At 49.9% G+C, this 27,746-nt stretch overlaps 1 protein-coding gene across 3 annotated transcripts in view; it reads right to left on the bottom strand.

Moving 5' to 3' along the window:
* KCNT1 (potassium sodium-activated channel subfamily T member 1) overlaps positions 1 to 18,191 on the bottom strand; it is a 71,188-nt gene extending 52,997 nt beyond the window's left edge. For all 3 annotated transcript variants that reach the window (XM_059828844.1, XM_059828843.1, XM_059828842.1), the window contains exon 1: positions 18,097 to 18,191. In XM_059828844.1, the coding sequence (XP_059684827.1) occupies positions 18,097 to 18,191 (95 nt within the window). The remainder of the gene's footprint in view (positions 1 to 18,096) is intronic.
* Positions 18,192 to 27,746: the final 9,555 nt, after the last annotated feature.

Genomic DNA, 27,746 nt, shown 5'->3' on the forward strand with positions numbered 1-27,746 from the left:
TCCCACTTCTTAACAAAGCTGACGACAGGTTAAAATGGCCGGAGGAAAAAGGGAAGGTATCTGTATACCTGTCACAGCTGCTCAAGCCAGCGAGGAAATTAAAAGCCCTTGGGTAAAATCTAAATACATATCTGCAAGAGAAGCATGAAAAATCTCCAGGCAGAGCACAGTAATCAGGCACGGCCGAGTCACTTTTCCAGGTGAGTACATAACAGGGTCACTATCCGCTTCCCAAGATTTAATGAGACCAGCGCCGGGGTCCTCACCCAGGCAGCGCTGGCAGCCGGCGCCGGCAGGAACGGGACGGGCAGCGCTTTCCAGAGCATGAGTCAGCCCCGGCTCTGCGCAGGGAGGCAGAGCAATGCGGTGAGCAGCAAGGAAGGCAGCAACGCTCAGAGAAGGTGGCAGGGCCGGACCCAAACCCAGCCAGGAGGAGCTGGGGGCTCCTGGGCTCCCCCAGGCACCGGGCTCGGGGCTGGCAGGGCTGTGTGCCAGGGATGAGCAGGCTGGGTGACTGTCCGCCACTGCCACTAGCTGCAATGTATTGCCTCCCAGCTGTAACAAGCTTTGCACTATAAATGTTTATTACTCCAAGCGTTTGTGCAGTACTTTTCCCCCAGTGAATCTGAAAACACCTTGTAAACAGCCCTCGGTACGTCTCGCAATACCCGCAGGAGGAGCGGGGCAGGAGGGGTCCCTGTGCCCAAGCTGTCAGTCAGGAGGAGGCAATAAATCCACATCACGTGGGGTAATTACCGTGGCAATACTCTAACTTCCCTCCAGCCTTTCCGAGGGCCTGACCCCGCAGCTCCCCTCCGAGGCCAGGACCTTCCCCTTGCTGCCCTCCTTCTGCAGGTGGCTGAGCCAAGACCTGGCGAAAGGAGAGGGATGCTCTGAGCATCCTCGGCCAGCGGCTAAGGGCAGGACGGACAACAGCAGCACGCTCCCCCCAGCTCCTGCGGCGCATTGTCCAATAACGCTCTGCTCCGGGGGACACCCTGCTCCCCTGGGACTCACCCCAGCTTTTCCCAGGGGATGCGGCAGGCAGCAAGGGCTGAAAAGGTGCCTTGTGCCTCCCCACACAGCCTCTCGCCAGCCCTTCCAGCACTTGCTCTTTCCAGCCCAGCAGCGAAGTGCCTTCAGGAGCCGGTGACGCCCCGGATGGAGACACACTACGGCATTTAACGAGCCGGGAGCACAGGCGGCTCGCTCGCTGCTGCAGAACACCTTGCAGAGCTCCCTGGCAGAGCTCACCAGGAAGCAATTTCACAGAGACTTTCAAAATGCCAAAGTGATTCCTTCTTTGCAGTTTTAAAGGACTCCGAGCCTTTTTTGCATGATATTTTTGTGGCAACTTTGTTACTAAAGTATCAAAATCCTAATGAAATGCTCTGTTAAACTGAAAAGCAGTTTTTACTTATTAGACGGCTCTAAGAGTTTCTGCTTAAAATGTGGAGAATTTTAGCATTGAAAAACCTTCTTAAAACTTTTTTCTTGGATTTTTTTTGTTTTTCAAAAAGATGAATCTTCAAAGGAGAAACAAAGGAGAAACAGCTTTGGGGCTCTCCATCAGCTCTGCCAACTCTGTCTCACGGTAATAAAATTTTCTTCCCTCCCCAGGGTCACTGGATCATGCCAGGTACCATTTGCCATACATGTTCCCTTTCTGACACCATTCATTTTGTAATACAAGATAGAGAAAATGGCAAGTCCATATAAAGAGAAATTCACAATGTGCTGCAGAACCGAGCCATGAACTCCATGGCGTCTATGACAGCCTCATCGTGGTGTGTGGGAAGGACTAGAACAAGGGGTTGTACCAGACCGTTGATCTTCAAGTATGTTTCTTATTTTAACTTCAATGAGAAAAAATTTGCTTACCAATCAATAGCGTGCCGTAGCTGAAAGTTCTGCCGTGCGATAGGAGTCCCTGCCAGCCAGGTGATGTGCAACGCCCAAGTCAAAGCTCACGCCGCGCCCCAATACTGTTGGGGATCTGACAAACAGGGTCTCTCTATTTCCACTCTCAGCCAAAACTGGGGATCCGCCTCAAGACTTTAAAAGGGAAAGAAAGGTTTCTTGTGTACTGCTCAGGCCATGCAAACCACCACCACAAACAGGCACCATGTTGCTAAAATCCTTAACGCAGCATTTACGCAATGGTGAAGGTCTTTTACGATGTTGAGTATCTACACACTTTGTGTACCCTGAAATAAATGAGTAAAGTATGCAAATGGCTGCGTTAAACACCATGTCCCTGATGTAAGAGGCCCCAGGGGCCTCTTCTGCACAAAACAATGCTGCAATTCTCCCCAAAGGAGATGAGCGCTGCTGTACACGTGCAAACTCTGCGTCGCCTTCTGCTGAGCACGCCCGGTCAAGAGCAAAAGGTGAACTAAAGCCACAGAAAAGGACTTTTAAGTCAGGTTATTACACAGCATAGGTCTTAGCTGCTCATCAGCTTCTCCTTCAACTCCCATGACCAAAGCATCTGTTGGGAAGGGAATATCCGCTCCAGGAGTCAGTCTGACAGCAGATGCTATTTCACGGATGCCGGTTCTCGACTGCCTCATATATTTAAAGTAAAAAGCACACTATAAAAAAATGTCTTGGCCTGTTCTCATCTCTCATATAAAGACACAGAAAAATAAAAAGGAACAGGCCCCAATTTTGTACAGTGTCTCCTTAAAAACTGAACTGCAAACACCATCCTCTCCATTTATATTCATTCTGGCCAGGCAGAAGCTTTTAGGAAGAAAGATTGTTTAATAAACAGACATTTATAACAAGTGTCTGATCTTGCAGCCTCATCATCTGGAAAAGAGTCCATTAAACCAAATGAGAAACTCTCTGATCATTAAGGATGTTTAATGGGATCAAGATTAAATTAGATCATGATTGTGTTAATATCTGCACCAGCAGGTTCAGTTGTACTCCTTTCTCTCCCCAAGATCTGGTAGTGAGAAACAGGGCAGCTTAGAGGGGAAAAAAGGCCTTAAACGGTGGGATAATTGTTCCATCTCTCAAAAGTTGCTCCAGAAAAACAGCCATCGGGCCCCAAAGCGGCTCTCAGCACTCTCCTGTGCCGGATCAGCAGCACCCACTGTGCCTCTCGTGAATCATCCTCCTTCAAAAGGGAATGGGGGATCACTCCAGCACATAAAAAAGCACTCCCAATGCTGGAAAAAGGCACGGGACCCATCCAGACATGCATTTCATCTCAGTCTTTCATAATTCCTTGCAACAGAGCTGAACATCCCTCCTTTGCCTTCTCCCTCCCACTAAAAGCCCGAGCCACGTTCCCCTAACTTGCTCTCTCTGAAGCAGTGCAGTCCCTCGGGAGCTCGGTAACACACGACGGCAAAACAATCCCTGGGGTGCAAATGCCAACTTCATTCAGCAAGGCAAAGCCATGCCTGGCACAGTGCCGTCTGCTTCAGCATGCTTACACGATGAACAAACTTTGCCCTTACGTCCAAAGCTGGATGCCTTCCTGGGGCAAAACGCATCACCGACTTCTCTTGGAAAAACCTGCACGTCACAGATGGAGCAGAAGACACCTTCTCTCCTCTACACACAAGCACAGGGCTTCCTTCAGCAGCGTAGGCTTGCTATGCAAACCATGGCTCTGGATTTACTTAATTAACCTTTTGGGCTTAACCTGAACCTGCTGCACAGCTCCGCCAGCCGGGACTCCCTCACAAAGCTGCACGAGGCACGTCCCTGGGCGTTAGAGAGCAAGCTTTGGGGCCTGGGAGCTGGGCTTTGCTCTTTTTCATAGTTGTTGGGGGCTTTTTTAACTTGCACTGTTGGGAAGGCATCTGTCCTTCGTCCATCTGCACTGTGTTTTGCACATGCCCGTAAGCAGAAATATTTCTACTGCTGAACCCTGGAAGGCTGAACATTTCTTAGCCACAGAGCACTGCATCCAGCATTAAAACACATTTACAAGTTCTCAGCAAGAAAGAAATATCTCCCATTAGAGACCATAACAAGAGCTGACTAGAAATTGTTTTTCCTCTCAATTTTAGCACAATAGCTGCTGGCAATAAACCTCTCCATCAGCACTGGGCAGTCCTAAGTGCAGATACTATGTGGGAAGAATCCAAACAAAGTGACAATATTGAGCCTTAGAAGCACTTTGGAGAAAGATGAAAAGGAACAATTGTTGAATGTCAGCTCTGGAAGAGGCTGATGGGATGTAATGGCTCTTCATGTCACCATCTCTTCACCGTGTAACACTTTCAGTGACCTGGCAGATGACCAACTCCTGCAGCAGAGCCTTCCAGCTCACAGCAATCCCTGTACAGCAGCTCCGAGATGGCAACATGAGAGATCTCCACTCTGGAATGAGACTATAAAGTCTTTCTCCACACGGGAAAACATCACAGTGCCAATTTACCGAGCTGGAACTGATGCCATGTGTACAGGTCTTGAGGCAAGCGGGGATGAAAGGGTGTACAGAGAAGATGAACGTCCCCTTTCTTGCTTGCATGCCAGCATGTGGGTGAGCACACTCATGCATATATGCATGTGTGAGCGCCCCAGGAAGGGTATGTCCCTATGCCAGAGAGGTGGAGCTGCTCCGGTTGACTAGAAAGACCAATCTCAAGTCATCTGAAGTGGGAACTGAAGTGTCAGAGAAGGCCTTCACTCTCAGCAGCGTGGGTGTAATTGCATCAAACTAATGAAGCAAATCCATCTTCAAAATCCAAGCTCGAGAACAGTGACTAAATAGCTTCCTTGAATAAATGTCTTTCTAGAGATCAGCTATAACTTCTTGCTGAGAAATACGGGCACCACCTAATACCCATTTCTCTGTGCTTGAACAAACAATGTGACAGTGCATTATAAATACCAAACTAAATTAGCATGCTAGTGTCCATGCCAATTATTTCAGTTAAACTCCCTTCTAATAACCAATTAGTACCCATTTTATTAAATTAGAAATTTTTCAAACAATACTCCCATATGGAGCTATTAGCCCAGATGTGATTATGCACTTCACACATTGACACGTGGACACTGGGCAAATGAGTTTCTTTCGGTCTCTGCAGCTGTCCCCACTCCCAGTCATGCAATCACATCCATAGTTGGTCTGAAAGGAAAAGTTTTAGTGTTTCAGCTTTGAAAAACTGCATTTAGCACCCGTCTGCAGGCAACCTTTCTGTTTCAGCTTTTTTGCTCACATACAAAATAGCACACTGCATGCAGTAACAAGGCCACTTTCAAATTAAATCGCTCTAGGGGATTGATTAAGGCATTCAGAAATGATGCAGCATGGCTCGGGCAGCTGCTTGTGTCCTAACGGTAATAGTTACAAGAGCAACTCAGCTGAACCTGCAGAAGACTTGAGAAAATCTCTAAACCGAGAGTGTTCGCTTCCTCTCTGCCTGCAGTGGGGCACAAGCTGCCTGATCTCTCCGGTAAAAATAGAGATATCACGTCGGGACCAGAGAAGAACGGCAGTGCTGGCTGAGCCCCAGCTACCCAAGCTCTGTCAAAACCCCAGTTACACGAGCTGCCAGGCCAAGCCTCACTCATCAGATGGAGACATCTGCGTCTCGCCAGAGCTGCTCGTCTGGCATCGCCCCTGCCTGGTCCCCGCTCAGTGCCGAAGGGGAAGGAGGCGAGATCCTCCCACCGCCCCCGCGGAGCGAGGCTGCGGGCTCCCGAGCAGAGGCAGGGGGAAGCTCAGAGGCTGCTTCTTGCTAAAACCCAGAGAGGAGCCAAGGGAGCAAGAAAATACCCAGAAGAGAAGGCAGGAGCTGTGGCTCGGGGGTCAGCAGAGGCTGGCAGCCTTTGCCCAGGAGGGATGGCGATGACCTGCCCGCCCGGTGCCGACGGCTCCTGCCTTCAGCCTCCGTGTGTGCAGGGGCAGGATTCCCGCTGCTCCGAGGAGCTCTCACTCTATGAGCCTCAGGGGTGGAAAAACACCCGCTTTTGGCAAAGGCCTGCCTTGCTCGTAAACATTTAGCTGGTGGATTTTTTGCTGCTTTCTGACAGGATAACACATTCCTCAGCGATGTCGCTTCTGCCCACAGGATGGCAAGGTCTCAAGCTGACATTTGCTAAACATCTTCACCACCTGCTCCCCAGAAACGTTCCTCTCTCCTAGACAGAGGAGACGTTCTTCTTGACAGCTCCTGCCATCGGGGAGCTAGCACGTACTCTGCCACCGAGCCGTGGTGTTTGTGCTTCACGCTCTAACTGCTGGTTGGCACCCCAGCAATGGGTGCCGGATTCACAGGGGCGCTGACCCATGGCCAAGGCTCGCAGAGGGCTGGCCAGGCCAAAGCAGCAGCACAGCATTTGGAAAGTCCAATTCCCAAGTAAATCTGCTCATATCGATCTGAAGTCAGAAACCGATTGCAGCAAAGCTCAACCAAAGCAATGGCTTTGCTAATAGTCACCACCAGCGTACCGGGAACGGATGTGAGACACACAGAAAGGCTCGATGACTCTACCCACAGCCCAGAAAGTAATTGTTCCCTGCCTAAAGGTAGCTGCTAAATTTGCAGAGCAACACTCCCGCTCCTGTGGGAGCCTGCGTGGGCTGCAGGAAACGCGGCAGAGTCACTAATCCAAACACAGCCGCTCTAGTACCGGCACTCGCTCCGCAGCCTCCCCGCCGCACTCCCCCGCGGTTCCTTCCCGAAGACGCCGCAGACCTGCTGCCGTGCCGATCTGCAGCGCTTGTGGATGGCAGCTACACGAGCCCGTCAGCTGGAGACCAGATCTGAGCAGCGCAGAGCCCGAACAAGCTGCAAAAGGCCCCGCAGGAGCCACAGCCTGCAAAGCGGACAGCACGGGTGCTCGCCACGCAGCAGAAATCACCACCCAAACTTCACAAAACCCAGCAGATCTCAATCACAGATCAATCACAGAAGGTGTGGTGGGTTTCACCCAACCTTAAAATGAAACTTTTTAAAAAAAATCCTGCTGTTGTACCAGCTGGCAGAGGCTGACAAACACACAGTATCCGTGTCCGTTCCCGGTGTCGCAGGAGAGCGACAAGCCCCAGCCCAGAGCGAGGAACTCGTCACAGCCTCTGCGAACAAGGACCAGGAAATAGCCAGCCTGTGAAGAAGAGCAAGCAGCACACGAGGAAGGGGTGATACAACCTGCAGATCCACGTCTAACTCCAAGAGTTTCAGAACCTGCAGACAGGAGGATGACAGTACCTCCCTCAGGACCCTCGCACGTCCCCAGGCAGGATCAGGCCGGGTGGAGGATCTCAGCCTCCAGCCTCGGCTAAGCTGCTGTTGCAGCGGGAGCACAAGGACTGCTGCCCAGACAGGAGACGAGGACATACCCCCTTCACGCCCCCCTGCACCCCACAGACAGCATATCCAGCATCTCACATGCAAACGCACCACACCAGTCAGCTTTATGCAAAGCTACAACCAAAAGCTAGAAGACAGGTGGCAGCGAAGAGTCCTGGAGAGCACAATAAAATGACAATTTTGCCCCGGGCTGAGGACTTGTGTTGGATAGGAGTCATGTTTGTGTTGTCCTCAAGAGGGCTCTACCACAGTGTTATGAAAAAGCAGCAGCAAAAATCATCTGTGACAAAGAAACCATTGACAACAGTAGACATGAAATCCGGCTCAGTAAACTGATGGCAGCAGGGCACAGAGCGAAGTTCAGACACTGGGCAGCCCCACACGGGTCAGGGGAGCGACACCACATGGGTGAGAAAGCAGCTCGTGCCCGAGGTGGATGCCCCCAAGCAACAGAAGGAGGTTTGCCTTGGCCACAGCGAACACCTGCACTCTGCTCCGTCAGTTCCTTGCAACACCCAACACCCCGTCCGGGGACACAAAGCCCTCCCCGGGCGGTGGAAGGCTGCTCCGCTGCTCGAGGGAAGAGGTGAGGGCTCAGCACTGCTCCTCACACTGCAGCTGGGAGCGGCTCCAACGCCGGGGAGTGGGGGGGAGCTTCAGTTCCAGCCGGCCGGAGCGTGCCGAGGTGCACAGCGACACAGCAGCACACCACCGCGAGGCAGCCAGCAGCTCAGTAGCACCCAACTTTGCAAGCAGCGGTTGCGCACTGAGCAAAAGCAGGTTATTGCTGACCCAACCCCTTCAGGTACAAGACCCTCACACTGTCTTTTAGCTCACATCAGCCAAGACTTTACTACACCAAAACAGTAACTCTACAAAGGGAAGAGGTGAATGAACCTCTCAGCTTCACCAGAGCGACACCTCGCTGCACACATCCCCTCACTCGCCACACTTCAGTCTTTCACCCTTGAAGCAAATCACTTATCTCATCCATTTAATTCACGGCCATTTCACTATTTACATTACCCAGCTGACCCCACGAGCTACCCACCCACCGGCTAATGGGCTCGCTCAGCGTACGCTGTTAGCCTCAGCCTTCAGCACAATTCCTCCTTCCTTCCTTCCCTCCGGCTGCGCCCACGTCTTGGCCCGGCTCTGAACTCTTGAAGGCTGCGGCCATGGCTACTTGTACATCGTGCTATGCGTATATGCACACCCACACAACTGCTGCAAAAAAAGCAGGCAGGGAAAAACAATGATGGCATCGGATTGGAGAGAGCATGAGCAAGCTGCGCCCTCTCCATTGCAAGAGGGATCCTATTCAATGGGGAAAAAATCAGAGAAAAACACAGGGGAAAACAAGCCTACGTACAGGTACCCTCGCACGCAGCAAATACTGCAGAAACTTCCGTTCCTGAAACGGAGGGCTTGCACCCAGCACGTTGGAACCGACCACAGAGCGATTGCTTTGGAGATGGCACAATCCCAACGTGTTTCTCCTGTCTGTAGACTTCGCTTTACAGCTTCCATTCATAAAACACTGCTTCTATGTCCTGCTTGACTGTCAGCAAACAGCACGGCCCCAGGCCATCTCTTGAAGAAAGATGATCAGAAGAGAACCAGATGGTCTATCTTTAGGAAGAAGACAGAAGCAAGACCATGCAATTGTGGCCCCGGTGCAAGTCCTAAGAGGCAAAGCCCACTCGAAGCTCCTGGAGCTCTTCCAGAAGGCTGTGGAGCCCTTGCAGAGCACCTGCCCCCTGCACCGAATGCCTGGTGTAGCTTTAGAACAGAAAATAACTCTTTAAAATGCTTGCAAGCTAGCGTAACTGTCACAAAGCATTGCTTCACCCACTACTACAGGCTTCCTGCTTGAAGGGGCAAGTTTCCTGAGCTTGAGAGATTTGGAAAACACGCCTTTTTTTTTTTACTTTAATCTGCTAATAACGCACTAATGTCCACAACCCAGCTGTCCCACCAAGACTTAAGCCCTGTATTTCAACTCTATCACCACGAACTCCTTCACTATCAATTCTTTATTGTCTAGAATAACCAAAGGGGTGATGCTGAAGCCTACCCAGGGGACCCGCAACCCTGGAAACCTCCTCCCAGACCTCTGGCTATGGGGGGAGATTTTAAGACACCCACAATGAGGTTGCACGGACAGGACAGGAGAGCAGAGACTGCTGTTCCCCACAGACCTTCACCCCCAGGGTCCTGCATTCTCTAACAGGTTGGACTTTGATCGTCTCCCTGCAGTAAAGCAACCAGCCGTGCATTTGCTAAAATGGCAACTAAATGCTCCACAAAGAAAGGAAAAAAGGTCACGATGGCAGATGAAATTCAACAGGATCATTTTATACCAAGTGTCATGTGGCAATGAAATCTAAACTCTGAACTCTCTGAAAGATAAGAAAGAATGGAAGATAAAATTATTTTTATTGCAGCAATGCAGCAAATGAATAGACTGATAATAGAAGAAATCTCCAGATTCAGGGATTTGGAGGCGTGTGCTGCTTAGCCTTGCACTGCCCAGCAGCCTGCCCTGCCAACCCTTCGCGGCAAACTGCAGCCAGCACAGTTCTGTAGGCAGCTGGCAAGAGATTTGTACAGTGCCTATATGACCCATTCACCGAGCTGTCAGTCAGGAAGAATATGAGGTATTTTCTTTGCAAATTAATACCTACTTCTTTGCTACAGATCCAAGCAAGCACCAGCAGAGCATAGGCAAATGCAGCATGGCAAGGAAATCTGCACTAGCTGCAGGGCTTCAGCAGGCAATGCGTTCACATCTCTCTTGATAAGCAGAGCTGCAAATAGTAGACAATAAAGAATTAATCCTCTCTATTGGTGGAACTTCTCAGAAACAGAGATGTTTTGATTCAAATTTCAGACCTTTTATTCCTCTCTAAACCCCTCTGCTGCATAGTCTACCACAAAACGAAGTCTCTGAGATGCTATGCCTTAACAGGAGAATGTATAGGGGGGATTTCCTAACCAATTTATTCAGGCTCTGCTTGTGATCTATTTTACCATGACCACACAGGGGTCTATGAGAGCAGCTCACGCCCAAGCAGAGTCGGCATTAGGACAGGGCTGGCTGCAGAAGGCAGCGATGGGGCGGCAGGAGTCGAGCCCCTGTCTCCCCCAAGGCAGTGAGCAGGGAATGCCTGAGCTCCGACGCTCCCTACACGCAGTCAGTCACCAAACAGGTTGTGCAGAGGAAAAGGAATGAGCACCACCTTCAGAATGACAATAAATTATTTCCCTTGGGAACAAAGATGCAACTGTGACAAGATAAAGCGGTGGGAAAACATAGCAGAAAAATTTAATGCATTCTCTGCAATTATAGCTACAGCTGCCAAGTTGTTTCTCATACTGTCACTACAACAGCAGTGACAGCTTCGGTCTCAGCCTGACCTTCCACCCTCACCCAAGCCAACGGCAACACTCCCATTGATTTCTGCAGACACAGCGTTTTGCTGCGATGACAAAGATCATTGTTTTTTCACCAGATCTGTGGACACAGATTGGCATTCATGATACTTCCCTGGTGCAAAAGGGACCCACGTCCCTTGTAGATCTGTGCCAAGATGTTACATGCAACCAAGCTTCTTGCACTGGCCCGCATGTGTTTTCTGTTCTCTGCTTTTTACTGGCAAGTTTAAGCAGCTGTCCGTCTGAGCACAGGAGCTCCAAGAAGCCCCAGGCAGAAAGGTGCACCAGGCCCATGCGCAGCTGGAGCAAGCGGTGGTGTCCCCACCGGGCTTCAGTCTCATGCCAAGGACACGTGGAAGGAGATTTGCCCTAGTTAACCATGGTAGGACCCAAGACTCCAACATTTTTCATGCCACTCTGCACTCCGTTTCTTCAGTTTCACTGCAGGAAACGCTACAATTAGGACTTTCTGCGTGTCCTGTACAACTGGTTGTGGGGAGTAAAAACCTTCATTTTGCCGGTGTGTTTATTTTTCCTTCAGTAAGGCCAACGTCTGCCACCTAAGTGCTCCCCTGACAGCGTGCCCACCTCGCAGAGTGCCTGGAGACCAAGAGCTCACTGCCGGATTGCAAGGGCTGTCACCCCTCCCCATGGCCCTGCCCTTCCCCTTTGCTCTTGCACACAACATGAGCCAAAAAACAGCTCTTCAGCCGGCGTAAGTCTCTGCTGGGACTACACCCACCGCTCTCAGCAGGGACGTGGCCCTCTGCCACACTTGCTCATGCTTTCCCCATCACTTGGACAGGTACTCTCAGGTAACTTGAAACACGACGTTTTTCCCTTTCAAGCCCATCCTCCCAAAAAATCGAATAGAAACCAAAGTGAAAGTAAATAAACCGAGAAAATACACCAGGGAGGGATGGAAATTTGAGCCCATAGTGTTAAATTGCGCTAAATAACTGAAAATCAATGTTGTTCTTCCTTTTCATCAGGGCACAGCTGTACATACTGCAGCACTCCAGAGACGCCTCCACTCATTCCACCAGACTGCTGCGTGCACTTACTTTTATTACTAGCAAGGGTCTGTTACTGACAGTAAAAGCAATATCCCTGAAAAGAGTAATGACCTTTTTTTTAATAAAATAATAGATATAATTATAAGAGAAGTGCATTTCTTCTCTTACTCTATTACTTTCATAACTTTCCTAATATTCTGCTGATGTCCAGGGGTTCCTGCCTTAAGATGAATACTCAAAGGCACACCAATAGCTACAAGGAAATATCCATTTAAATAACTCCGAACAGCACTTCAGTTAAGACACCGCGTTAGTAATCATCGCTGCAGCCTTTCAAAACAACTGAAAAAGCAAACCGCAATTAAGAACGCTATCTATCATTAAAAGAAAAAAATCTACAAACACAAGAAAACCCAAATCCTTTTTATAAAGCTGCCCCAGTGTTGCCACATGCTCTTCACCCCAGTGTATCCCATCTGGAGCCAGGCTGAGGAATCCAGTGGCCTTATAGGTTGATTTTGCCTCTGTTAAGGGAGAGGACCCACTGCAGCCACCCTCGCTGGAGAGGACCCGGCCACCCAGGACTGCGGAGCGCAGGCTTCTTGGTTACTCTTCCGCGTAAGGTGGCGAATGGGACTGGCAGCAGATTGAAGTATGCCAACACCCTGCCCCAGGCGCTTTTCCCCTACAGTGCTATAAGCTCTGCTAGTCTCGTCCTAAGGCACTATGCTTCAGAAGAGCTATGCCGGGTGACTGCTGGCCTGGGATGCCCCTGCCCACTCATTCGGAGAGCAGGAATAAGCCCCGTCGGAGGAGTGCAGTGTGTCCAGTCTGCCCTCCTGTAAGCTCTGGCACTCCTGGACGGCAGCTTCTCCAACAACTTAGATGCCACCTGGGGATTGAATTCGGTCTTGTCCACAGCCTTGGCCGACACAGCAGAGCTGTAGGCGTCTACTTTGGAAAGAGCTACACCAGTATGTGTCACCTGCCCAACTCGCCGTGCTGCCTGGCTCAGGAGCAGGAGCCCACACGGAGCAGCAATTGCTCCAACCAGGAGCAGGGTTACTGCCGCAGGCTGGCTGAGCGTTCAGGAGTAGACACTTGCTTGTGTAATGTCAAGACAAAGCATTGTCAAGACTAAAGTAATGTCAAGACTTTCTGACAAAGTGTTGGCTCAGGAAAACAGCCTAATCCACTTAATAAACTTTTGATTTTGCTTTGCCAGGTGGCAAAAGCAGAGGAGAAGCAATTCAAATCAAGTGGTCACACAGGCACTCCTGAGCTTCTGTTTCGGATCCCACCATTTTCACTGGTGTTATTTATTACTTGGTTTGGAGCTGGGCTCAGGGATAGCACCTTAGACTGAGTCACCCTGTGAGAGATTTGGCACACAGGGCTGGTGGGAGACTGGGTCTCAACGCTCTTATTGAGGGAATGGGTATTAGACAATAAATACCTTCATCCTGCTTTCACAAGCAAGGGATGAAACTGCTGGGAGATGAAGAGCCTTCGCTAGAGGAATTTTGTGGCACACAGGCATCAGAGCTGGATCTCCTAAATCCAGGTACAAACCTTCACAAGTGCAGACAGTACAGCCTGAACAGATAGTGCAGTCCAGAACCTAAAATACCGGCCGTGACCTCACCATCACAGAAATAAATGTCTCTAACTTCTGGATACAAACTGGAATTTTCAAATTAGCATCTGCATCTTCCAAATAAAATGAGAAAAATTGCCCATTAAATCAAATGGCAATGAAGTGGGGATTCAGCCGCAGACATATTGAAGGAACCTGACACAGGGACACAAAACTGCTCAGATCCATTAATGTAACGATGCGTTTGATGAGGAAGTCACTTGGGGCATGTTAGCATGAAAACTGCAACAGTAAGATCCTACAAGCCTGATATTTCAGCACTCCAGTTTGCTTGTGCCAAGTATAATCCAATCTATGATTTAGAGCCACCACTTAGTGACAAATTCAAGAGACAAAGACCAGATGTCAGTTAACAGACAAAGAAGTTTTCAAAATCGTATCTAACCTGAAAGTAGCAACTTAAAAGAATTCATCCCAGTTGTTAAAGGCTTCTCTTTTCCTGGTTATATAACATCCAAAAACTCTTTGATTTGAAACAGGAGATGTTAAAATTTTTATAGAGATGTTGCTGAATTCTTCTGCACAGGCAGCTTTTCCAAACATCCTCATCCATCAAATTGATTCTTTGCTGATAATTAGCCTCAGAAAAATGCACTTAATCAAAGTGACATCCATTACTTCTTGCTACTGTAAATAGGACTGTGGCTTCTGACGATGATTTTCTGGAAAGTATTTAGACTATTTAAATTAGGCAACAAATAAGCTCCTAATGGTGCTTCTCTAAGATACAGTTTAATTTTATTTATGAGCTTTTTTTATACATGCCCCAACCCAGTTGTCAGGGCTGCCCAAGAAAAGAGAATACAGGAGATCAAAAAATGCCGTAGTCAGGACAGCAAAGATGAAAGGCATGCCACAGCTTGTGGTATAAAACAATATTTATCAATTCAGCAGATGTGCTTTCTCAGCTGCCTTTAATCAGCAAATACCAGTATCACTTTAGAACAGAAGCCTTCCTTACAGAGCCCAAACCTGCAGCACAGATGGGATGCTGCATTCAGCTCCCTCTCCCTTGCAGCAGCACCCCTTGGCCTTGCTCCTACACACACCACTACCATCGCACAGAGGATTCCCGTGACCGGAGGAGCCACGTGCCAAGCATGTGAAAGGGCAGCCAGACACAAGCAGTATTCGTGCCCCAAGTTCTTCACCGTCTTTTTGTTACAGGCTCAACATCATAAACTCTGCCTTAACTGTTATATTCCAGTGGCTCTGAATACTTTCATGAAAACAAAACATCAGTGAGATAAGAAATGCAATACTGCCATAAAAGAGCAGAATGGATCTCTTTTTTCCTCAGTATTGACATTGACAGAACCTTCCAAAAAGAGGGAAAGAAACTCCTAAACCAGACAGGACTTCTGCCGACAACTGAGGCAACTTCAATGTTCTCAAAAGGAACCTTCTCTCCCCAAAAGAGAAATTACCTCCCAGTCCCCGTTAGTCAGATTTATGCCCTGAGGCAGCAGTTGGTATCCTCAGGAAATGTAGAGCTGAGTGACAGTTAATCCTGTTTCTATAACCCAAAGACCTGCCTTGCAAAAATGTCAAGCATGGTATTTAAATGCAGTTGCCCTGCATCAAATACAGCTAAGCCCAAAGCCTTCCAGATGCCTCGTGGTAGTGAGTTCCAAAGATGAATAAGAAGATGTTGGAAGGAACACTTCCATTTGACAACTCTAGATTTGCCTGTCAGTAGGCTTTTCTCTCTCTGTTGCACAAATCCATTTACCTCCCCCATCCCTCTTCCAGCCAGTCTTTTCCTGTTTGCTTCCTGACTGATTTATTACCATCCTCCACACAACATTCAAAGTATTATTTTAATTCTCATGTCAATCAGTCTACCTGCCGAAGAGTAAGCCTCACTTAGTATGACTGACTGTCTTCACCTTTTGCGTTCTAAAAAGAAAAGTAAAACAGGAGCAGCCTATTTTACCTATTCCACCTCATATTCACTGATTAGTTCTTTCAGTCCCGTGGGTTATCTGGACATGCTTTCTCCTCCTGCCATACCGCAGCTCTCTAATTATCTACTTGTTCCAGCAAGCTCTCGCCTCCTCAAGCTCCGGCATTACCTCATTCTCTTACCTCAGTCCAGTGTTGGTGTCTCCTCAGCATCCTCTGTGATGAGGATGGATTAATACATCTCTAACAGAAGCGGTTCTAATTCCCCAGAAGCAGCAAAACCTGGATTCCCCTACAGCCTCCCATCCTTTCAATCTTCTGCTGACCCCAGAAACCTCCTCACTTTCATCAGCACACTATCATTCTAGGGGGCTTTTTCAAAAGCAGATATTTGAGATGCTAATGTTTTTAGCATTGTTTTTGTAAATAAATGAGGTATTTAGTGCTGTGGGGGTTTTCCTTCAGTGTTATATCTGTAAGTCCAATGAGCTCTATTTTACCATTCACAGTTCCCATACTGTTTACGTGGGGGAATTTTCCTCAGCAGTGAGATACCACATTCCTGTCAGTGCTGTAACAAAGCACTTCAAAGCACATCTCTGAGCTGCTTATTATTTATAAGGACAGCAAAGCCTAAAAGACTTTCTGCTTTTCTTCTGCTAGCCTAAATCAGCTCCTTACTCAGTTGGTTTGGAACAGACTAATCTGCTAGTCATGATTACTCCAGTGAGCTTGCTTCATCTATAAGGTCCCAGGATCATTAATGACTTGGACAGAAACTGAGGCCTAACAGCAACATTTCCAAAAGCCAAAAGCAGTGGCTCACCTCAACTCCCAGTGAAGCCAAGGGGATTACATGTGAATAGCAAATGTGTGCTCACAGAGTTGCATTCCCAAACACACAGTGAAGTTTTCAATATTTTCTAGATGAAGGGGGAAGTCAAACAACTAAAGACAGCAGCACATAAAGCCGGTGAAGCAAAGATAACTTGAGAAATAAGGCTAATGAATTTACCAGGATAATCCAGAGTATCTCCACACTAAAATTAAAGAGAGATTCTGAATCAGAAACACTCGTCTCTAGATGAAAATGAAGATTAAGGGGTATACCAGTGAGATGCAGAAAAAACACACAATCTGCAATTGTCATCTTCTGTATTCCAGATGCATTCAAATACATAAATATGAAAACTATTAAAACTCTAAACTCCAAACTTATCCAAATCAGCCATATCATGACCATTCTGAAATCCAGACATTTTCTGCATTAGAATTTCCGATCAGCCTCTCACCTGATGCCATAAAACTATACTAACGTTTAAGTGCCTGTTAAGGAAATCTGGGCTTTAAAATCTTGAGGATCACAGGCTCATTTTCGAGGAAGATCAATTCTTATGCAGCTGTAAAAGTTAGGAATGCTTATTTAGAACATTGGTAAATCCCATGTTCTCAAACCCAAATTCACTTTTTTTTTTTGGTATGACACTTGTACACATAAAAACCTGAAACTACCTTTTAACACAGATGCACAAAAGCCTTGACGTGGGTGTACCAAATACACAGCAAGTACCCAAAGGCTAACTCACCCGCGATTGAAGGGGTTTTTTCAACAAGAGTTACAGCTCTCTCTGTTTACATCATGCAATTAATTGGTGGGAAAAGACGACAACCTTATTGACGCCCCATTAGCACTGTCGCTCCTTGATTTTTATGATACGCACAGAGTTGAAGGGAGGGTTGTTCTTATTCCTCTTCATTTAACTGCTCTGCTCATGGAATTCACTTGCTGCTCATGGCATTCCTCCTTTCGCTTCAGCTCACTCAACCTGGTAATAAATCCCCGCCAGCCAGCCAGGAATAGCAGGCTTGGTGCTCAACCCATAAAGGCTGTTTCTCTAGAGAGCCCAAGAAAGGGAGAGTTGTGCCACATCCACAGCAGCTCTTTAGAGTCACTCTGCTCCCATCAGCATCCCCTGCTGCAAAGACAGCCTCTGAGAACAGGCTGGATGAGCCTTACCTCTTAAATAAATGTATGTGCTCAGGCCAAACTCTGCATATGGCTTAACAGGGAGTTTCACCAGCCCCTCACCTCACCAACTGTATCCCACACATCTCCCAGACAGTGGTTCCTTTTCCTCCTTGCCACCCCCTGATGGGACTCCCAGACACAGCAAGCTGCCCAGCGTATCCACACATCTCAACGTCTGCCGGCTCAGTATACCCACAGCTCCCAATGCCCAGCAGGTCTGGCACGTCCACCAGCCCTGGCACATGTTCCCGGTGCCTACTCTCCGAGGCACAGCCACACCCCCCCACCGTGACCTCCCTGCCCAGCGTGCCCACACACATCCCAGTGCCCCCTCGCCCGGGCATGACCACTGGCTCCTGCGAACCCATCCCAATGCCCGCGGACTCCGACATACTCCCGCATCCCAACGCCCGCCAGCCGCTGCGTGCCCCTGCCCACCCCCGCCCGCCGAGGCCGCCGCGACGGGAACCGGCCGGCAGCACCGCGGAGAGCTCCGCGCCCAGCTCCGCGCCCCGCGGGGATCAGCACCGCGGAGAGCTCCGCGCCGGGCGGGCTTCAGCACCGCGGAGAGCTCCGTGCCCCCCCCACCCGCGGTGCGTGGGTGTCCCACCCGGAGCGGGGGACCGCGTGTGTCCCAGGTATGTGTCCCCATCCCCGGGGAGTGGGTGTCCCCAGGTATGTGTCTCCCTCCCTGCCCCCCTCCCGGTGGGTGTGTGTCCGTGCCCCCCCCCCCGCCCCCGCGCTGTCCCCCGGTACGCCCCGAACCTGTCGTCGCTCTGGAAGGACTGGTCCCCCAGCAGCAGATCGCGGAAGCGGTACCGGGGCGGCAGGGGCAGCACCTCGGACTCCAGCTCCGTCATCTTCAGGGCGGCGATGTCCAGAATGACCCCGCTCTTGCGGCTCCCGCCGCCGTCCCCGCCGCCGCAGCCGCCGGGCGACGAGAGCCTGCGGGAGAGAAGGGGGCAGCGGCAATGGGGGGGTGCCCTGCCTTGCCTTGCCCTGCCCGCCCCCGCCGCCCGCCCCCGCCCCGGCACCTCCTCCGGGGCCGGCCCCGCGCAACCCGCACCCCGGCACGCACCGCCCGGCGCTGCCCCGAACCGCGGCCCGCCGCGCCGGGAGAGGCTGGCAGCCCGCCGGCTGCAATTACATTGCGGGGCAGGCGGCGGTGCCCCCCCGGCAGAGCGCTCCCCCCGGGGGCATGGGTGGCGAGGGGCTCGGCCGGCCTCAGGCGGGGGGCCGGCGGGGTGGGCACGGCGCAGAGCCCGGTCCCCCGGAGCGCCCGGCAGCCCGCTGCGCAGGGCAGCGCTGAGCGCAGGACATTTGCTCCTCAGCAGGCGAACAACAGAGAGCAAGAGGAGCCAATGGAAAAGCCCAATCGCCAGGAGGAAATAAAACCGCTCGCAAGATAGATCTACAGCTGACAACCAAACCTAGATCCACCCCCAGCCTCCCCCCGCAAAGACAAGTACGGATGGGAGGCAGACAAGGCGATGGCTCCACAACCGTGCTGGAAGCAGAAGCGCAACCTCCTCTCTGGACTGCCAGCACTTAAATCATCTGAACAGCCCCAGTATTAAATGAGAAACCGCGAACACTGATGAGTCAGTCATCTGTCCAGCTGCCAAGTGTCGTGGCCGGGGGGATATATCACCCATCCCTTGGCGTGCCGGTGTCTCTGATCAAGGAACGGGGGGATCGCAATGCCCAGGAGAGACCCAAGGTGATTGCTCAGACAAAGACAGCTGTGTATGGCCAGCTACACGCAGTCTGCCCTGCCACACAGAGAAGAGATGAAACTCAGCCAGCTCTCAAACTATCATTTCAGAGGGTTAAGAGCTTGTCTTTGGTCTCCTTTTTCAAACCACATTTACCAACCAGAACATGGGTACGACACTGCTCCCCATGTCAGCTAGAGCTACTAATTATAGCAGATCAGGGTTAAGCTGAAACTTCCTTTCACAAGGCAACAAAGCCATTTGATGCTGTAAAGCCAGAGTACAGACACACAAGGCAAGATCACAGGTCCTCATCCTTTGGGTTCTGGCTTCATCAGTGAAATTTATCCGTGCTATGACAGGAACCCCAATTTCATAGACCCTTTGTGGAAAGGACAGGGAGAGCTTGGAAGAGGAGATGTGGTGCCTCTGCAGTGAGCTGATTCTTTGCCCCTCACGTGTAACTTTGGAGTGTGAGGCAGGCAAACAGCTGAAAGGCTCCAACTCCTGTCAGATGTACTTCCAAGGGTCTCACCCAAAGCCTCTCCAACCCGCTCCTACCACCTTCCCACAGATTTGCCTTCAGTACATACTGCATAAAACCTATACAGGCAAAAGAGCTTAAAACAGCTGAATACTAAATTGGCAATAAGCAGTCATCTAGGGTTTTTGCTGCTGGCTGCAGAGATGTGATCTGAGGCTCCTCAGACTGTCTTCTACCCTTAACAACTCAAACCCCTGTAAATAAGTTCCCAGCTGACCGGGTTCCAAAGTCCTGATCAGCTGCTGTTCCCGAGTTTCTGGAAGAGCAACCAGCATGCAAAATTTCTGCTGAACACAGCCCTGGAAGACAACACGGCTCACTCTCAGTGCTTCAGACAATTCTCACTGATGTTTTCTGCCACTTAATTCTATACCCCCAGAGCTTTTCAATCCCTTTTAGCTGCCATATGCACACTGCAGCCGAGGCTCTGCACTGAGTAACGCATCTGTGCAGGGCCTAGGGCATCAGGGAGGTTATTCTGTGATACACATTGATCCAAAACTTGGTCTTTAAGAGAAATCAAGCCAAACTCCTGTCAATTCAAGGACTCCCTCTGGACCAACTGATACAAGCACAGAAGTTAGCTGACCAACTCTAGCTCACGTTGCAAAGGAGGATTAACATTAATCTAATCACAAAATAGCCACAATTAAGCCTTTCCTCTTAGAGCTTAGCTATGATAAACTATGCCAAAAGCATACTTTCTCCAGGCCACCTCCAGCTAAGTTCTAGCCCAGCTGAGATATCTTATTGCTATGAGGCCAGGACAGCATCCTAAAACTGGACTTTCGGGGAGAGAAAAAATAAATTTTAAAAATCATCCATTCTCTTATTATAATGCATAATTTAAAGTGGGGAGCCAGGTGCCTAACTCCAAATGTGGGCGATTATAATAGCATTTGAAGGAGACTGTCACACACAGTAATCTCCACTGACTATTAAGTGCCTGTTTAAGGGAGCACGTTGTTTCCTCCCCCGGGAGGAAAGGCCAAGTGTGACGGCTGCACAGCCACGGACACACCGACTGCCATGTGGAAAGGGCACCTTTACACAGAGCTACCACCCTGTCTGACACTCCCCACAGCTCCCACTGCCCGAGGTCCAGGCAGGCAGGTCCACCGTTACTCTGCACCCACCGAAAGCTAAGGACACTCATATCTATACACAACCATCCTCTTCAATGGTCAAACACTTGTCTTTTGGGTTTTGAGCGTGGGTTTTTCTTTAAACTCCACATGATTCTTTTCAAACCCAATTAATCCATCTCTCTTGGCCTCAGATCATGTGTCAGATTCATGAACCAAAGCAAATATTTTACCACTGTTCTTTATTAGTGTTAAGAAACTGTAGTAAAATCCAATTATATCGGTATCTCTGGAAACTCAATTTCTGCTATGTATTTGCATCTGAGTTTCTTCTCCCAACTGCAGTAGCAGCTACATTTTGAATATATTCTCTTATTCTTGCATATGAAATCATTCAGAATTTTTAAAATTTGGCACATTTGTTTATTCTGGATGAAAGTTCAGTAAGACAAATATTGCATGCACCTATTTGATAAAGATGTCTTTATCAACTACACAGTGACTTTAAGATATGTCGCACAACTGTGTCTTAGAAAAAAGTGCTCCTGCGCTGCACACAGATCTCCTGACATCGGCACAGAGAATTTGCAAGCTTCCTCTCCGCCCAAACACAGGGATTCTGAGCTATAGAAACGCCACAGCAACCCGGCTACTTCTCCAAAGCAGTAGTGGTATAAAATAAAAAATTCATGAACAAGCTTGTTTATTGCATAGTCTTCAAATACTACTGGAAAAAAAAATAAATCCCAAAGTGGTTTATAGCTAAATACAGGACTGCAGCTTTATTTTTATCTTCCCTTTCCTTCCTTCCTCCAGAACCATGTACCACTAAAAATGCACGCTGTAATCAGCATATGGAAACCTCAACACTATTCCACTTTCTCGCTACGACACCGTCTCTCCCCCAGCTTGGCCAGCTCCCCGGCAGCAATCGGCACGCCGGAAGGGGGACACCCTACTCCTCAGCCTCTTGGGAACATGGGAACTGGGATCAAGCCGAGTGTGATCCAAACCAGATTTCCCCGTTGATCTCTCCTACCATTAATCTGCAGCTAGACACAATCACCATCCCAGTTTAGCAAATGCAGCTGCCCCTTGGAGCACGCTCTAGCAGGAGCCTCAAGGCTGCACCAACCTTGGGTTTCTTCAATAAGCTTTCTCATGCGTGGGCTGGTCGCAATAGTGTTCTTCCCTTTCTGCATTTCCACCTGGGGCACACAGGAAAGCTACGCTGCTGACAGCACCATCCCCTCAAACTGGAAATGCAGGCAGAAGAGCGGTGACAGCCCACACATCTGCCTGTGCCGGCTGGGGCTGTGCCGGCCACGGGGCTCTGCAACGCACGTGCCCTGTGGAGCTCATCAGAGGCTGTTCGGGTTCCCAGCACCCAAGAGGCAGCTCTGCCTCAGAGGAAACACCCCAGGCTGGGAGCTAGTTGCAATGTACTTTAGGATTTCTGTTATTATCTTTGACTATATATGTCAAAGAAGAGGAAAGACACAACCCAAGTTCCTCTTCTGCTCCCTTGCTCGCTACACACCGCAGAAACCACCGAGCATCCTCCTGCTTCCCACCACGATCCAATCCCAAACCGCCCAGCGTCATTAACAGATCCAATAAGCCTACATTCTGGTACCTGCATGATGTAACTGCCCAGACCTGCCAGGCACCGCAAGGAGCTCCAAAGCCCTCAGTGACACCCCCTGCTCTGTCGGCACCAAAAATTATTGAAGACCCTCCCAGAACGCCCTTCCTCTCCTCCTTCTAGGGGCTGGGGTGCGCAAACAGGAGAAACAGCTGAACGTACATTTGGGGCAAATTCTTGCATAACCTACAGTCTAAATCCCTCCTCTCCCACTACTCCATGCTGTAAAAGGAGCCAGAGGAATGAGGTCCTGCTGGCAGCTGTCTGTCCCAGCTCCATCCTTTCCTCAGGAGGATGTCCAGGGAGTCTGCAGGCATAGTCAGGAAAGCGAGTACCTCATGTCCAATCCCAGCATCCCCTCCCCAGGCAAAGCCACTTTTCCTCAAGCTTCAGCACCCAGCACCCCACACACCGCAGCCAGCTGCTGCTGTGCCGCCTGTCACCTCTGCCGGGACGGGAAGGAGAACCCCTGGCTGAGAGCAACGGTGGGGCAAGAGTCAGACGCAGCGTCTGACCCTTCTCTTGCTGTTGGCAGAGACGTGGGGCTGCAGCACAACCTGTTGTTAGAGAGGCAAAGCCAGGCTGGCCATCACCCTGGCTAGGCTAAACCCAGGCTTTTGAGCAGCAAACAGGCACTGGTGGGGCGGGAGCCTCCAGCTGCTCTTTGCTGGCCCAGACCCATCGTAGGGCAATGGTGTCTAGATTGCCCTCAAGGCATGGGATACTTCTCACGAGGGCTCTCGGAGCCAGACTGCCCCAGGACAGCCAGGACCCTACCGTGTCCTCTCCTCCCTGCCACAGCGTTTCACCAGCCATGCCTGCAGAGTCTGGCCCTGCATCCCTAGTCCATCAGTGAAGGCAAGCTCAGCCGCTGCCAGGCTCTGAGAGCCTCTCTGATGAACAAAGCCGTACAGGAAATTCTGCCCTTTCTTTTTCTATATTTATTAAAATATATACAATCATCTTCTATTTGCTTCTCCTCCCACAGCTCTTACGGTTACCGGGTTACAGTTGTTCCCCCCTCTCTTTTTGTTTTTTTTTTCCTTCTGAGTGACATCCCTGTGGGGTCTCCTAATGGCCCGAGTGCGTGGGGAGACGCATGCTCGGTCTCCAGAGCCGGGCTGGAAGGCAGCACCCCCCTCCCGCACCGGCGACACGCAACTGCTGCAGGCGTTGGCACCGCTCTCCTGGCAAGGAGGGGCAGCGAGCTGGCACAGCGCATAACACACAGCCCAGCTGGAGGAGAGGGCAAAGACCATGCAGGGAAGGAAAGCAGCAGATCTGCACATGCGTGAGCAACCACGCGTGTAGGCTAGGTCCTACGACAGGCGTGCCTCGCACCCCGGCTTGGCATCGCCCTGCCCTGGACACCAACCTCAGCAGTTTTCAGGGCAGGATTTCCCTGCAGGGACGTCCCCATGGAGGACTTGGGGTGCTCATTTCAGGCACAGAGCCGCTTTCTCTGCCACCGCCTCAGCAGCAGCACTGTTCCTTACCTCCTTGTGAGCACCAGCTAACATTGCTGTTGGTTATGTCTCAGCTAGTCGGAGGAAGAGCCCCAGACTGTCATCCCACCGTCCCCTCTCCCTCTCCAGAGGTCATACGGTGACTCATTGACATCATTCATAGAGAACAGCAGTCCTGGAACCCAGATGATGTGTCCAGAGCCATGGGAGGATCTTCTACACCGAGGTGTGGCCTGAATGGCCTTCTGAAAGGGGCCACGGTGGGGAGGAGCGCACGCACAGGCCAAGTGGCAGGGTTCTTTCCCCCCAAAACACAACATTAAAAACATTTCTTCCATTTTCTAAGCACAAGTCCCATGACCAAGCAGTAATTCATTGCAATCAGAATGACTCCCAACCTTAAAGATGATCAACAAGAAGCACAAATGCTGCCGGCTGCACGAGCAGAGCCTGCCCCTGCCACACCTGCGTGGAACAACCACGTGAAAGGAGCATTTATTGCGGGCAACCCCGCAGATCAAACCAGGCGGCAGGAACGATGAATTAACGAACTTACAAAGTGATTCTGTGGTCATGTATGAAAAAGAGCTAAGATGACCAGCACTAAAGCCCCAGGCACTAATGCCCTGAACTTGATACAGAAAAGGGGAATCAGGGAAAGATGTGGGGTCTATTTCCTCTAATAAGATAATTTTCTCTGCTTCACAAACACTTCTGTGTCCACAAGCAACTGCCTTCCATTTCATTAAATTGCTTTGTCAGCTTCTTGTTACTTGTATGATGGTCATGGATTTTATACTTTTTGATTCTAAGAATTTAAAGTGTTCCAAGGGATGGGAACAGACCCATGGTAACATCCAAGTCATGATTTCCAGATACTCTGAGCAGCTTTGGCCCAAGTCATGCTTTGTGTGTACAACAGCTGCAGAACACACATACACACACATATACACGCAATATAGGAAGCGCTCAGGCTCCCAGATTAAAGTCCTTGTGCTGGTTTTGGCTGGGATGGGGTTAACTTTCTTCATAGCAGCTAGTATGGGGCTGTGTTTTGGATTGTATGGGGCTGTGTTTTGGATTTGGGCTGGAAACAATGTTGATAAAGCAGGAATGTTTTAGTTACTGCTGAGCAGGGCTCACACAGCACCAAGGCCTTTTCTGCTCCTCACCCCACCCCACCAGCGAGTGGGCTGGGGGTGCACGGGAAGTTGGGAGGGAACACAGCCGGGACAGCTGACCCCAACTGACCAAAGGGATATTCCATACCATATGACATCATGCTCAGTATATAAAGCCGGGGGAGGAAGAAGAAAGGTGGGGACATTCGGAGTAATGGCGTTTGTCTTCCCGAGCAACCGCTACGCGTGACAGAGCCCTGCTTCCCTGCAGATAGCTGAACACCTGCCTGCCGACGGGAAGTGGTGAATTAATTCCTTCTTTCGCTTTGCTTCTCCGCGCAGTGTTCTTTTGCTCTACCTATTAAACTGTTTTTATCTCAGCCCACGAGTTTTCTCACTTTTACTCTTCTGGTTCTCTCCCCCACCCCACCTGGGGGGAGTGAGTGAGCGGCTGTGTGGTGCTTAGTTGCCAGCTGGGCTTAAACCACGACAGTCCTTTTTGGCGCCCAACGTGGGGCTCGAAGGGTTTGAGATAATAACAGATTCAACAGAACTTCTATCTTTTAAAAGTTATAGGTCAACATTAGTCTGTTTAATTTGCACCATGATCTTCTTTTTGCTATATCTGTTAAAGATTGGCCTGCGCTTTTTCAGTATGCTCTGCTCTGCAGTAATTAGTGACATTTTGCCTGGAAGATTTGTTTTCAAAACGCTGACCTTGAGCTGGATAATCTGGTGTTTGGTCTCTGGGCTGAAGCCATTACTGTATTTTGGGTACCATCTCGTGGAGATACTTAACAATTATACTCCTTCTTCTGAGAGTTTTTTTTTTGGAGGAAATACAGAACAGCACCCTTGCTTCCTTCTTCTGTGATTTTGTCTCCCTCATGACAATGACCTCTCAGTACCTTGAACATCCTTGGGCAGTTAAAATACTTCTATTGATATTCCTTAGACATATTGCTTCAGTTTTCTCTAAGGTCAACAAGCAATTTAGGAATATGACCCAGGTTCCACGAGAGTACGGTCATGGGTGGCACGGCATGTGGGAGAATATGGGCAGGTATCTAGAGAACTTCTCACCTCCAATGATCTGGACTTTCACCCCTGAACAATTACAGGATCCTGATGAAGTGGTAGAATGTTTGAAAAAAAAATGCCAGGGCTACTCCAGAGAGGCACAACTTACCGCGCTGTGCTGGGCCCTCGCCAGCATCTACCAAACACTGCTTGATACTATGCAGCACCCTCAGGGAGAAGAGAGGGGAAATAAATCAGGCACTGTATCCGTCGCCCCTATAACTAAAAAGAAACAGTGGAAGCGGAAATCAGCTCGTTTAGTAAGGGATGAAGAAGCTTCTCCTAAGAGGGAAAAAGAATCAGAAGAGGCAGCCTCTTCTGCAGCAGAGCAGCCACAGGAACAGGACGAAGATACTGAGGTAATCAATGAAACGGAAACCACCCGCTCCCTATCCCTAAGTGAGCTACGAGACATGCGAAAAGATTTCAGCCGTCAACCAGGTGAGCTAATTCTCAGCTGGTTACTTCGTTGCTGGGATATTGGGGCCAGTAGTCAGGAATTGGAGGGTAAAGAAGCCCGGCAGCTGGGATCGCTTGCTAAGGACAAGGCCATTGACAAAGGTATTGGAAAAAAGGCAGGAGTCCTCAGTCTTTGGCAGCGACTCCTATCAAGTGTGAAGGACAGGTATCCCTTCAAGGAAGAACTTGCAAACTCTCGAAGGAAATGGACCAACATCGAGGGGGGCATCCAGTATCTAAGGGAATTAGCCGTGTTGGAGGTAATCTATAATGACCACGCATGCAAAGACCCGGATGAAATCCAATGCACACGGTCCATGTGGCGCAAGTTTGTACGGAATGCAGCAACGTCTTACACCCACACCCTGGCGATAATGAACTGGACAGACATTGAGGCACCAACTATAGATGAACTGGCCAGGCAACTCCGAGAATACGAAGATAACCTTGCTCCCTCCATGTGTGCTTGTGTCTCGGCTGTGGACAGACACAGACTGACTCAAAACATGTTTGAGCAAGCTGAGAAGGGTAGGTTTTCCTCATCCACTCCAACCAGAGCCTCGGCTATTAAGAGTCAACTTTTCCCTGTTCAGGCGAAAGGGTACCGGTGGCGCACACCACGTGCAACCCTGTGGTTCTTCCTGCGTGACCAGGGGGAGGACATGAGGAAGTGGGATGGTCAACCTACCTGGAGACTAGAAGCTCGGGTGCAGGAATTGCAAGGAAAAACAACAGCTAAAAAGCATCCGTCCAGAAAAATGACTGCTCCAGTGTCTGTTGGACAAAGTAGAAGGGCTGACGGTACTTTTGATCCTGATGAAGGGACTTCTGTTATGCACGTACAAAAAACAAGTAATGAAGACTCAGACCAGGAGTAGAGGGGCCCTGCCTTCGGCCAGGCGGAGGAAAGGGACAACCGAGTTTACTGGACTGTGTGGATTCGATGGCCTGGCACATCAGCCCCACAGGAGTATAAAGCTCTAGTGGACACCGGTGCACAGTGTACTCTAATTCCATCAGATTACAAGGGGGCGGAATCCATCTGTATTTCTGGAGTGACAGGGGGATCCCAAGAACTGTCTGTGTTGGAGGCTGAAGTAAGCCTAACTGGGAATGAGTGGCAAAAGCACCCTATTGTGACTGGTCCAGAGGCTCCATGCATCCTTGGCATAGACTATCTCAGGAGAGGGTACTTCAGAGACCCAAAAGGGTATCGATGGGCTTTTGGTATAGCTGCTTTGAATACGGAGGAAATTAAACAGCTGTCTAGCTTGCCTGGTCTCTCAGAGGATCCTTCTGT

This window comes from Gavia stellata, chromosome 24 (assembly GCF_030936135.1).
Source record: "Gavia stellata isolate bGavSte3 chromosome 24, bGavSte3.hap2, whole genome shotgun sequence".
Classification (NCBI taxonomy): domain Eukaryota; kingdom Metazoa; phylum Chordata; class Aves; order Gaviiformes; family Gaviidae; genus Gavia; species Gavia stellata.